This window comes from Marmota marmota, unplaced genomic scaffold (assembly GCF_001458135.2).
Source record: "Marmota marmota marmota unplaced genomic scaffold, marMar, whole genome shotgun sequence".
Taxonomy (NCBI): domain Eukaryota; kingdom Metazoa; phylum Chordata; class Mammalia; order Rodentia; family Sciuridae; genus Marmota; species Marmota marmota.
Genome location: NW_026000229.1, coordinates 18,384,722 through 18,398,529, shown reverse-complemented (window position 1 = coordinate 18,398,529; position 13,808 = coordinate 18,384,722). Strand labels below are relative to the sequence as shown.

The 13,808-nt window shown below is 38.7% G+C and overlaps 1 protein-coding gene across 8 annotated transcripts in view; it reads left to right on the top strand.

The window, feature by feature from the left end:
* Window positions 1–13,808, top strand: part of Tln2 (talin 2) — a 395,739-nt gene that overhangs the window by 222,812 nt on the left and 159,119 nt on the right. For all 8 annotated transcript variants that reach the window (XM_048793709.1, XM_048793710.1, XM_048793711.1 and 5 more), the window contains 4 exons: window positions 801–930; window positions 1,712–1,864; window positions 3,567–3,709; window positions 5,266–5,393. In XM_048793709.1, the coding sequence (XP_048649666.1) occupies window positions 801–930; window positions 1,712–1,864; window positions 3,567–3,709; window positions 5,266–5,393 (554 nt within the window). The remainder of the gene's footprint in view (window positions 1–800; window positions 931–1,711; window positions 1,865–3,566; window positions 3,710–5,265; window positions 5,394–13,808) is intronic.

The following is a 13,808-nucleotide window of genomic DNA, read 5'->3' as shown; positions in this document are numbered from 1 at the left end:
GGTTTATTGTTAAGTAGTAAGAAAGAGATCTCTTAAAAACAAACAAACAAACAAATGAAACAAAATGAAACAAAAACTCCAAAACTTACTAGCCCTGCTTGGTTTTACCATTATTATATGTCACTTCACTCTTGTGAAAACCACTCCTACTGTCATATGCCCTGTGAAGAATTATGGGGATATTGCTTATGTCCTTTATTATGTAAAATTCAAATATAGTAAATAGTTTTCAAGTAAAATTTTATAAATAATTTTTATATGTATGGGTAGTAAAAATTTTTCATGGCAGATACTCACTATCACCTTTTTTTAAAATAGTTTTTTAGTTGTTGATGAAATTTATTTTATTTATTTATATGTGGGGCTGAGAATTGAACCCAGTGCCTCACACATGCTAGACAAGCGCTCTACCACTGAGCCACAACCCCAGCCCCTCACTACCAGCTTTTGAAAAGGGCTGCATGTATTTCCCTCTGCTAATTCTCATTAATTCAACTCTTACCTTTCACAGAACACAGGCCACATTTATTCTAAAGAGGGTAGTTTTCAGTCATTGAGCTACAGGTACTCCTTCTTGAGGTACAGTTTCACTACCAGGTTTTTAAGAAATCTTTCTCAGAACAGCTATTTGCACTGGAGATTCTGTCATAGCAGAGCATTAGCAACCCCAGGACAACAAAGGATTATTTTGAAAGAATAAGGAAATAGCATCTACTGGGCACTCATTTTTTTTTTTTTTAAGAAAAATGTTCAAAGTTGTAACCTATTTTCTGACTCTTGTGAAATGATTTGTGGTCTAGGATATTTTGGAGTATAAAAAGAAACAGAGGCCTCAGAAAATCCGGATGCTGGATGGGTCTGTGAAAACAGTGATGGTGGATGACTCCAAGACGGTGGGGGAGCTCCTGGTCACCATTTGCAGCAGGATAGGTGAGCACACCCACAACTCGTATCTGTTTCTGCTTTGTTTTTAATAATTCGCCTCCTTTCTTTTCCACTTCTAATTTGATGTCTAGGGAATTTTAAAAATGCCTTAACACATGAAATTAGGCCCAATCCCAAGAGAGTGTGTCCATTCTTCTGATTTGCCACTCCACTAACTGGTACTACAAACGTGAACTTCTCACTAAGTCACATTTGAAGGCTTTTATTTCCCTCTCAGAAAACAAAAAGAGATTTCTCCATGGAAAGTAGTTTTTTAAGGATGTATTCACCCTGACCTGATGCTGGCACTGTATGCAAACATCATTGGTGTCCAGGGTCTTCTTGAATACTCATGCCAATGGCCTGTGTAATCAACTCTCAGATAGATTTTCTTCTTGTACCCTCTATTAGTCTCCCCAGAGAACAACTCTGCCTCCCTTCCACATGAAGCCCTTCGAATATTTGAAAAGTCACCTTGTAGATTTTAGTTTCCTCTTCATGGAAAGCATACTCAATTCCTTCACACACTTATTTGTCATCATCCTCTGCATGGCCTCTATTTTGTTCTCGTTTCTCAAATATCAGTCTAGAGAACTGCACCTGGCATTTCCAATGTGACTTCACCAGCTGAAGATCCTTCATTGACATGTGGCTTCCGGTCCACATGTGAGGAAAGTCTCTTTCTGTCCTCCGCCAACAGAGACTATCTACAGTATCTCAGGCCCTATATGGAAGGAATTGACAGAAGTTTAATCATTGAGAATTATAACCTAATTTCTATTGTTAGGAATAACGAATTATGAAGAATACTCTTTAATCCAAGAAACCATTGAAGAAAAGAAAGAGGAAGGGACGGGTACACTTAAAAAAGATAGGACGCTGTTACGAGATGAGAGGAAGATGGAGAAGTTGAAGGCCAAGCTTCACACAGACGATGACTGTAAGTGTTTGGGGAGCAAGCAACACCCAGGCTCTGCTACGCCTCATTCTCTCCCACCATCCCATGACCCAAGGCAGGATTTGGGGGATTTATAATATGTAAATATTTTGGCTTGTGTCACTAAAGATGAAGACTTCTAAAGAAACAAACAAAAAAAAACTGTAATACCATTTCACATCTAAAAAAATTTCATTATATCAAATATATAAATTGTGTTTGTATTTTTTCCATTACGTTCTCAATCTTTATTAATAGTTTTAACTGTGATCCAAATAAGGTTGGCTGATGTACCACTTAACTGTTTTAATGAAGTAAGTTCCCTCTCAATCTCTTAATTATTTTCTTGCAATTTGTGTGTGTGTGTGTGTGTGTGAAGAAACCTGGTTAGTTGTATAGCATTTCCTACACTGTGGATTTTGGTGACTGCACACCTCTGGTGTCATGCAACATGTCCCTGTGTCCCTTTTACTCTCTTAAATCTGGAAGCTTGTTTATGTACATGTATGTATTAATGAAGTTGTTTCTGATTGTCTTTTGGTGAGGGGGAGACATGTTACCAACATGTTACCAGCCCTCTGTGAGTATTGTTTAGATCCATTATTTCCTAAATGTTTAAAAATCAGTGATAAAATTTTATCTTAGGAAAATCATTTTCACAGCCACTTCGTTAATCCATGGAAAGCTGGCATATAATCGCACATGCCCCAGCAAATCTGCTGTGTGTGTCCTGCTGCCCACCCTCCACCAAGAGCATCCTAATTCATCACACAGGTCACTTGGGCCTTCAGACCTCCTTGTTCTTGCTCTTGCCGCAGTGCTGGGATGACATAATCACTGTCATTATGTTTATTGATCTTTGGTGAGGCCTTCATTTCCTCTGACACTTTCTCTATTCCCTTTTCTTTCTGCCTCATTAGATTTTCAGTTACATGCTTCTTTCCAAGAGATTTTAGTAGACAAATCCCAAGGATTTTTTAATGTGTGCACAATACTCTCCCAGGTGCTGGGGAAGTGAGGTCTATCAGACACATTCCGAATGCTGAAGTTGCTTAGAATTTAGTGAGGCAGGTTGTAAATCCCCACCCTCACCACGTATGTTAAGCTCAGAGAGGAATGAAGGAGAGTGCTGTGGACGTGCTTAGGGAAGTGTTTGATTTCTTGCACCTAGATGGGAGACAAGTTTCTCTGACAGAAATTCAAGCTGGTCTTGGTCGGGGGGTGGTAGGGGGTAGTGTCTGCCATCTCCACCCTTTAGCAGTCTGGTTTCCCTCCATGACTCATTTTCTTCCTTTTCCACTTGGAGTCAGAGGTAAACTTGTTATATTCAGTGTCTTTGAAATCCTTCACTAGATGAGACTGTAGCATCTACTCTTGATTTAAAGGAAAATTCTGACTTGAGTTCTTAGCACAGAACACTGTTTCCTTATTCTCACCCAGGGGAGAAACATATTATAAATTGATTGTAGTGCTTAACCTAACTTTAGGAATGGCTGGGGATTTTCTCCCTCATTTGCCTTTTGATCAGTCATATGGTAGATGTGAAATTATTTAGTGAAGTTAAAAAGCACAATTTTAATGTAAGAAGTATCTATGACTATCTGCATTATAGAAATCCATGTCTTCGTTGCACTGCTGTTATGGTAAATTCCTTTCACTTAAGAGGAAATATAAACACAGTTCTTTCTTATGTCTTGTGTTGTAGTAAATTGGCTGGATCACAGCCGAACATTCAGAGAACAAGGAGTGGATGAAAATGAGACGTTGCTGCTCAGGCGGAAGTTCTTCTACTCTGATCAGAATGTAGACTCGAGAGACCCCGTGCAGCTGAACCTGCTTTATGTCCAGGTACAGCATTTCCTGCTCAGATACTGAGACTGTGAACTTTTAGGAATCTCCCGGCTGGGTCTCTGGGGAGCAGGAGTCTGGCTCTGACTCCCACAGCCTTACAGTATCTGCTTTCCAATGGTGTTGCTCTGGGTTCCTCACATGTTTGGTGGTGGTGCAGGTTGGTATTGGGTGTGAGCTGTTGAAAGGAAATGACGGCCCCACCAAAGATCAAAGAATGCCTTTCTGGGTTCTTTTCAGCTTACCAGATTGGGATGTAGTGGGCATTGTCCTCTGCCTGGCTTTGAGAGGCAGTTGTGTTCCTTTAACTGGCTCACCATTCCAAATATACTACAGCTCTATTAGCACCTTAGAACACCAGAGTATCAGTCAAAAAATCAGTACTTCTCAGTAACTGATAGCTAGCCCTTCAGATAACCTTTCATGTCTTTATCATGAACTAATTGTTTTAACTCAGAAAAGTCTTTTAACACATTTGAGTTGCAGTTTCCCCAGCATGTAAGATGAGGACTTTGCACTAGATTGTCTCCAAGGTTTCTTTCAGCTCAAGGAAAACATCTTTTGTATTTCTGCCACTTTCTTCTCACCCAGACTTCCTCTCCTATTTATTTACTTATCTGCCCATGGAAATAATGCAAGGGTTGTATCCTGCAGCCATACCCTCTGCCTGTATTGGGAAGTAAACACCTCCTTTTTTTTAAAGTGTGAGATATTGGTAAGTCCCCTTATGTTTTCCATATGTTCTGTGACCATCCTTGTGATGGCAGAGCTCAGTAGTTGCAACACAGACCATAAGGCCCTGAAGGTCTTAAATGTTTACCATTTGGACATTTAGAGAAAATGTTTACTGACCTCTGCATTAGTGGATGAAAGGAATGGCAGGGAAAGAAGACTGCGAGATAAAAAAAGACTGGGAGCAAAGGAGATAGAAAGGCGGAGAGAAGATGCTTGTAGGTTCAAGGTCCACAGTGATAGCCAAAAGATCTAAGGATGGTCTGGGGTCATGTAACTGAGAAAGGAAAGACAGAAGAAACGAAGAGCAACATAGCAATGGATGGAGAACTTGTCCTTCCCCAAATGTCCAGGGAAGTATGTATGTGTTCGCACACATGAGTCCATCTATCTCCTTCTCTCCTTATGTTGTATTGCTATTTACCTTAGGATAAGGGTTGAATTGGTTTTGCTTCCTTATGGTTTTGCTACCTTTATGATGTAAGTTCATTTAAAAAGTAAATTGTGTTTCTGATTCAGCCTATGTGAATCTGATCTTTTTACCAGGGTTTTCCTTTGCCTTTGTTTGTCATGATCACTTCTACCTTTTAGATCATCAACAAGCTTTCCTTTTGATCTGCCAAGCCCTGGCTGTCTAGATATTGGCCACTCTGGGAAAAGACTAGTTGCTCCTTCTGTCTTCATTCTGCTATGCTCCTGTCTGCCATCCACTGGGTCCTGGGTGTGTCCAGCACCTTTCCTTGCTCCACAGAGCAAGAATGTGTCCATGGGGAGAATTGTCTTCACCCAGGCCTCTGAGGCTTTTCCTGCCCTTTCTGTTTCAGGCACGGGATGATATCCTGAACGGCTCCCACCCTGTGTCCTTCGAAAAAGCCTGTGAATTTGGTGGATTCCAAGCTCAGATACAGTTTGGACCTCATGTAGAACATAAACATAAACCTGGATTCTTAGAGTAAGTGACCCGTTGTTTTTCTCTTTTCACCTTTTTCCTTTACCTTTTTATTTTTCAGTGAAATACCTAAAATGCACACTCTGATTCGAGTTGATTGTAAGAATGTGTTAGCTTTCCCTTAGTCGGTTTTATGATCAAGTTTGTGGACCTTAGGGAAAGCAAGAAGCCCAGAAGTACAGTGTTGGGCAAGTGTAAAGGTGGTGTGTTCTGAGATCCAGCAACAGTGCTTTCCTGTTTGCTGGTGATTCAGTGGCACCCCACACACACCATTGACTGTTGCTCACTGGGTATCTCCACAGTTGAGGAGCTTACTCTCTCCTACAATAACCTATGCACGATGCTTATTCATGCTGCACCACATTCTGTCATCTTGAGTTGCTTGTGACTATGTTAGAACAACAGAGTGTAATAAAAGAGATACATGTGCTTTGTTACAATCTTACAAATTCTTTTTTGCTTTGAAAATGTGATGTGCATGTGAACTACTTGCTCCACTCCTTTCTCCATCTGGTCTTTGGTTCTCATTTATAAAATAATGGGCACAGGGCTGGGGATGTGGCTCAAGCGGTAGCGCGCTCGCCTGGCATGCGTGCGGCCCGGGTTCGATCCTCAGCACCACATACAAACAAAGATGTTGTGTCTGCCGAAAAACTAAAAAAAATAAAATAAAATAAAAATAATGGGCACATTTTCATCTGACTTTGGACTTAAATTTCAAGAGAAAGCTGATCTTAAAGATTCATCATGGCCCCACAGGGCACAGGCATTAAGGTTGGAATTCCTAGTTCTGCCAGCAGGACAATCCTAGCTACTAACAGGCAGCTATGTGTCTGAGATTGTACTCCCCTCTGTTTTGAGAACTTTTCCAAGCATTTTATGAATGTCTTCCTCAGATAATACTCTTTTCCTTACCCATATCCCCCTTTTTCCTTTCTGCTTCCTCTTAATGCAAATGAAACACATGGGTGATCAAAAACAAAAAAAAAAACAAAAAAAAATCACCAAGAGTCTCATGGAGGTCAGTGTTATACGATCACCTCAAGTGCAGCCTGTAGAGGGCTTGGAAGTGTGATCCTGATGTGAATGCTGACAGGCGGTGGAGGACAAGAACATTTCTAGAGGATGTGGCCAGTTTAAAATGTGCTGAGCAGGTCATCCATGTGGTCATTTCAAGTAGATTGAAGGCAGAGGGTAATGCAAAAGCTTATTTGTCCTTTGACCCCACTTTCACTTTGGTGGAAAATAATTGTGACCAGCCTATGCCCTTGAGTGAGAAGAAAGCCTGTTTTTTCACCTGGTGGCAGACAATGCTTAGTCAACATGCTCTTTAGTCTAAACTGAATTGGTAGAAGAGAAATGTCAAACCCTCTACCCTTTAGTTAATGAACTTCAGGAGCCTTTCCAAAATGATGCTTCATCCTTCAATATACTTATAGTGACCTTGAGTCTGGGAGTGGCTTTGAGCAATTCCTGTCCCATACTCTGTTCTGTGTTCCCCAAGAGTCATCAAGCCAAGTATTCCTCAGGGCCCATTTTTCACAACTGGTCTGGCTGTCTGCAAGAACCTCAGGAAGCCTTCCCCTCGGTCCTGCGACACCACAGACACCACACTGAAAGCTGTGTGCAGATGTTCCATTACTGGTTTTCACATTTCTACAGGACCTCACAGCTGGTTCCTCAGATACATCCAGCGTCAATAAGTCTGAGGATTACAGCCCGAACTAGTTAGGCCTTGGAGGAAATGAAATTTTACTTCTGTTTCTAGAGAGACTGAAGAAGAATGGGAGAAAACCAAGGGAAGGCTGATAAGCCAGAAAACTGTACATCAAAGCTTTCCTTAGTTCCAGGACTTTATTCCTGTAAACACGTGGCCCTGGTAGAACTGAGATCTAACCACAGCCATTTGTTAGGTGCTTGGGTGATGCCCAATAGTCATTTCACATGTGCACTGGAGCAACTCTTTCTTAGCACTCACCCCCTTATGAATGAAGAAAGCAGTGTTTCATATGGTAGATGTGAAAAATGTGATCAAAAACTCCTTCAGTCTTTTTCCTGGTGTCTTTGTTGTACCAACCAAGACATGTGACTGTCGCTGTGCTGCAAACCACGTGTACAGAAACTACTGACCAATCTCCTAATCTCAGGGTGTCGGGATTGGTCTGAACAGTGTCTGCTGCAGTTTGTAGTCCTATTTATGCTGCATACTTGCACTCCAGTAAAAGTAGGCTTCTCTTCATAATCTGAGAGCGCAGTTATGTCCGATTTTTCCCCCTAAGATTATGAAATGAAGCTCCTGCCTCTAATGGTATGTGTACCCTTACTCTGATTCTAAATTAAAATAAGCTTATCATGTCTGGTAACAATTATTTTTCCTCACAAATTTGATTTACTTTTTAATTAGACCAAATCTGGTCTATGTAATGAAGCATGTCCATTTAATGTAGGTATTTAATTGTGCATGTTCTTGCTCATCCTGTGCGGGTAGAACTTCCTGAGGAGGTCAGTCCCCTCTCCATCAGAACAAACCTATGAGGTCACAATTTCCTGATTTGTGTTGGCTCCTGTTTTCACCTGGGCTGTCCCCTGGCCAAGCTGTTACACAGTCTTCATGCCTGTCTCCACCTAGCCTTCATGTGTGCTATCTAGCAGGACAATTCACAGTTTAAAAATATAATAAGAAGTTTGGACTTGTGACAGGACCAAATTAGAGATACAGCCACCAGAAATTTTAGTCACATAGTTTGTGAATGAGGCATATAGGGGTATGTTTACCAAGTATATTTCTTTTTAAGTTTTTAAAAAATTATTGGGCTGGGGATGTGGCTCAAGCGGTAACAGGCTTGCCTGGCATGCGCGGGGTGCTGGGTTTGATCCTCAGCACCACATAAAAATGAAATAAAGATGTTGTGTCCACCGAAAACTAAAAAATAAATATTAAAAAAAATTCTCTCTTTTTCTCTCTCTCTTTCTCTCTCTCTCTTTAAAAAAATTACTTAGCCTTTTTGTTCATTGTCAGCATAATATGGATATTTTTATGAAAATCTGTTTCAGTTTTCTCCACTCTTCAATATTTTTTAAATTTTTTATTTGTTTTAATTAGTTATATATGACAGTAGAATGCACTTGTATTCTTTGATATATCATACATAGATGGGATATAATTTCTCATTTTTCTTCAATTTTTTTTGGCTTGGTAACACTTTAGTGAAGATACTCATTTAGAAAAATGAAAATCAGTCAAAAAGACTTAGAGTTTACAGGGATTTTAGGATTATTTAATGTATTCTCTCCCTATGGATGGGGGAAATAGAAGAGATACAGAGAGAAAGAGAGATGGAGAGAGAGGGAGACAGAGGGAGAGAGAGAAAGCACAAAACTGTCAAGAGCTGGAAGCCAGAAAAAAGCCAGGTCTCCCAAATTGAGTCTGATATGCTTTATCTACATGACAGTTTTGCTTAGGTCACCTGCAAAGAGGCCCAGAAAGGGACACTTGATTGGAGCATACAGTAAATACAACACACAATCTAATAATCATATATTAATTTAATGCTTTTCTGTGTTCAGAAAATGCTGGCAGACAACATGGCATGTGTTTTTAACCCACTGAGGCCTTGTGTGTGTGTGTGTGTGTGTGAGCGCGCGCGCATGCACGCGTGCACATCATGCCAGGTATAGGGAAGGTACAGGCAGGTACCGTGAGCTGGTAATTTGCTGTATTGAAGTTCACAGTTTATGTGGCAAATATACATGGTTATTGGGAGAGCCAGGACTTGGCCCTGATTTCAGTGAAGTCTGACCTTTTTGCTGTGTTTTAAATGCAGGATGTTCTCTTGAGGATGCTGGAAGTTGCAGTGCAGGCTAGGGGACTACTGGGAAGTGTTTCTAGAGAGGTGGGGAGAGTTGATGCAAGAAGCATTGTTGATCAAAGAAATTGATAAAAAAAAAAGAAGAAGATAGATATAAAGAATTAAGTCTTGAAACAGCAGCAAGAAAACATTATAATAATGGCTAATTTCAGGCCTCTTAAAGACATGGTGGAAAACGTTTATCAAAGTAAAAGTCTGTGTAGACCTTATTATATTGGAGAAAGTGAGAGATGCTGATGAATTTTTTTTTTTACCTCCAATGGAGTGTATATGGTAAAAATTGAAGGTAACACTATGTGATGGGTACAAAGTATTCTCTGCACAATTCTTTCAAGATTTTAGTGTGTTTAAATTTTTTCATAATCATAGGGAAAAAAATTGAAGACTAAAAGAATGGAAATAGACTGTATGGAAACAATGAAAGAAACCAGCTTTGTTTAATTCTTAGTAAGGTTTTTAATTACTGGTCAAAACGACAAAAAGAAATAGTCTGTATTTCTAGAGTCAACTGTAGTCATACACCAGTGGGGGTGGGGTGGGGTGGTTGGGCACAACAGATAACTTCACCCCTGGGATGGGTGCAGGGTGAATTATGGAAACAAAGCCAGAAAAGGTGTGGTAAATGGAATGCACAAGCTGGGCGTGGTGGCACATAGCCATGAGTTCAAAGCCAGCCTCAGCAACTTAGGGAGGCCCTGAGGAACTTAGTGAGACCCTGTCTCAAAATAAAATATAAAAAACACTGAGGATATGGCTCAGTGGTTATTCGCCTTGTGTACAATCCTAGGTACCAAAAAAAAAATGCACAAAAATAGATGTAAGTACTTTTAAATAAGTTGAGCAATCACACCAAAGTAAATTAAACTCAGAAGTTTATAGACAGAGGTTCTTTTACTGAGTAGAATTTTTTAAGTCCAGTCTGTACCATAAAAGACACACTGAAAGAAAGCATGTGGAAAATGATGCACCAGGAAGTGCCTAGTTAAAGCTGGCAAAGCCATATTTAATGTCCCACAAAATAAACACTTTTAAGCAAACAAAGCCTAAGTAGAGATAGAGAAGATCATTATAAAGATAAAAGGACTAATTCACCTGGATAAGATGACAGTTGTGAACCTGTTGCCTTAAATAAATATAAATGAAAAATAAGCAGCATTACAAAAATTCAGATGCCCAGTTTCAGTGGAGTGATTTAACATACCCACTACAGTAAGTGATTAGTAGAACAAGATCAAAAGGAATTAAGAAAGAAAATTAAGAAGTAATTGAATAAAAACCACAAAGAAAACTAATAAATCAAAAAACTGGTTCTTTGAAAAAAGTAATAAACTTATGAAAACCTTGAGTAAGTTTGATCAAGAAGAAGGAAGCCAAAGTATTATTAGTAAAGACAGTGGAGCAGAACTACAGAGGAAAGTATTTTAAGAAGCATAAAAGAATGTGATGAGAACATGAAACCCAGCCCACAAAAAAAGAAAATTTAGACAAAATGGATAATTAGGACATATAAATAAATGTGTAATCTTGAAAGAAATTGCCTTACCAGTTTAAAATATACTACTCAAAAAACAAAAACTAAGCCCAGGTTATTTCAGAGAATAGACAAAAAAAAAATAAAGCTCCTCACATTTTTTTAAAATTAGCAGAACCACAATACTAAAACTTAGTACAGACCATACATAGCTTCTAACCAAATACAGATATCCTCCCCAAAAGGTAAAATATTAACAAACCAAATCCAACATATATGTTTGTGTGTAATTCAAAGTTATAACTAAAAAGAGTCTCCATCATGGAGGCAATAGTCATGTTTTCAAGGAATAATCTGAGTGCTTTCTATACGGTAGACTTTGGGGATACAGCATGAAGAATACATTCCTGCCCTCATAAGCCTTTTATTTAGTGCAGAGGTAGAGTTCAAGTAATAATTGAGTAAAATACATAATACGTGAAATGACAAAAAAAAAACTAGAAAGAGAATAGAGAGTATGTGTGTTTTAGGGAGTGAGGGGGAAGTTGGTCATTTTAAGATGGATGGGCAAGGAACTCAGCACAAAGAAGCCAATACTTGAGCTTCTGTTTATGTAACACATGATGTTAGCATATTTGGAAAAAACTGCATGATTGTCTTTATTATTGGAAAGAAAGAATTTGATGAGATGATATAATCTTGATGGAAAGAAAAAGAGAAACTTTGTGGCACACCAGGAATACATGGAAACTTCTTCAGTCTACTAAAGAATATCTATAACAAGTATCATAATTTAATATTAGAAGCATTTCCATTATTGTCAGGAAGGATGATGCAACCAGTGCTTCCTGTCGACTCAATACTGAATATTCTAACAGGTACCATAAGGAAAGAAAAAGAGATAAAAGATACCAGGATTGGAATAACAAACTGTCCATAGTTGTAGGTGATATGATTATCTATGTAAGTAATCTAGTCAATCTACATAGAAGCTTTTTAGAATTAATGAGGTTAAGCAAGGTTTCTAGAAAAAAAATCAATATATTAGAGCAAATAGTATTGCCATACACAATCAACGGACAAAATGTAATTGAAAAAGGAAGATACCTTTTATAATTGTAACAAAAGCATAATTTACCTAGGAAGGAAGCTATCCAACAATCCCCAAGATCTAGCCAATAAAATGATAGTTTATTAAAGAGCATAAAATGTCTGAATAAATGGAATGGTTTGCTATGATAATGAATAGGAAGACTTGATTTTAGATAACATTTCTACCCAACTTTATCTACAGATTCTATTTAATTTCAAACAAAACCCACTTAGTTAGTAATGAGAAAATATATTCTTAATATGGATATCTTAATTAAGCTATTAAAATTTAAACTAAAGAAAGGCTCAAGAAAGGCAAAGGCTAATTGAATATACATGGAAGATCATTCAACTTTTTGTAAAATATTAAAACACTATATCGTCATAGGTTGATATAATTGTTCAAAAGATGGTTAAGCCTGCCTCTATTAAAATTAAATTTTATTAAGCAAAGACATCACTAAGTTAAAAGCAAAACCGCAAGCCAGAAAAAGAAATTTGCACATTTGCAATGTAAACTACCCAGAACAAATTAATATCCAGAAGATATTAAAGAAAACTAAGAAAAAGATCATTAGGATATCAATATGCACTCTAAAAAGGAGGAAACTTTATTAGCTTATAAGATGAATAGATATTCAAATAAGTAATCCAAGAAATACAAAAGCACCAAGGATATAGCATTTTATGTCTATTGGATGGGTACAAATTTAGATGTATAAAAATGCCAATGTACTTTACAGAGGAAACAAGATGTTTGAGAATATGTATCTTTGTCTTCAGAAATATACACACAAAGAAAAACAGGGTATATTATTGTTTATACAGAGAAGGAGATGTAGGAACATAGTAACATATTCATGGGCACCAATAAAGTAGCAACCATTAGATAAAGAAGGGATGTAGGATTTTAGCTAAATCCATATCTCTGGTTGGGGATAGAGCTCAGTGGTAGAGTCCTTGCCTAGAATTTACAGAGCAGTGGGTTCAATCTTCAGCACCATAAAAAATAAATAAAATAAATCCATATATCTAATAGAGAGGTAACAATCATAAAGCAAATATTAACGTATATTTCTCCTTGACAGTAGGTGTATAAATTATGAGGCACACACTTTTCTATAATTTGAAATGTTTCAGAGTTCACATCTCAATATTAACATGAGAGAACAGCTTGCATTCACTGAGGTTGGATATATAACGTGTGGCAAAGGCAAAATGCACATGTGTTGGAGACCAGGTGAAAAGGTTCCGTCCCTCTGTATATTGTGAGAAGAAAAAGCCCAATGGGGGGTGTAGGCAGGCAGATAACAGGCTGAGGAAACCTTTGTCATGATGGATGACCCTATGTGGGTATTCCTGGGAAGGGTCTCTCTGAGAAAACAAAGCAACCAGGATGTGAGTCTGTGTTTTAAGAAATTTAGAGTGGACTTGGAAATTTTCTGCCACACATTCAAGATAATACTGCTGTCAATAGCAAAGCTCTTGGCACAGTAGGAGGTCTCAAGTCAGTTTTTCCCCTGGCATCAGTTCAGACACACATTTGCCATTCTGACCTGGTCCTCTGTGTGCTTTGTCAGAATAATTTGGCTGTAGATTCTATTTTCAAACTAGCAACGAAGCAGGCATTTCAGCTTTTATTTTTCATCAGCTGTCTTAACCTCCCCTTCTTACCACCCCCCTCACAATGGGATCCTCACAGCCCAGAGCTCTCCTTTCAGATTGGGAATGTGATAGCCACTTGGTGGCACATTTGCTGTTTGCTCCTAACATAGCCTCCTAAGGTTGGTGCTTAACTCCCTAACTACTTCCAAACTCCAAAACTGTCAAACTGGGAGCCCTGAGCTGAGCTTCTGAGCTTACATTAAAGGGCACTTGGACTGGTTCAGGATCACAGAGTCACCAGGTGGCTGAGATAGTTCTTCAGACTCAAACCCTGTGCTCCTAGCATGCTGCTGTGGTTTGAATGTGTCCCCCCCAGAATCC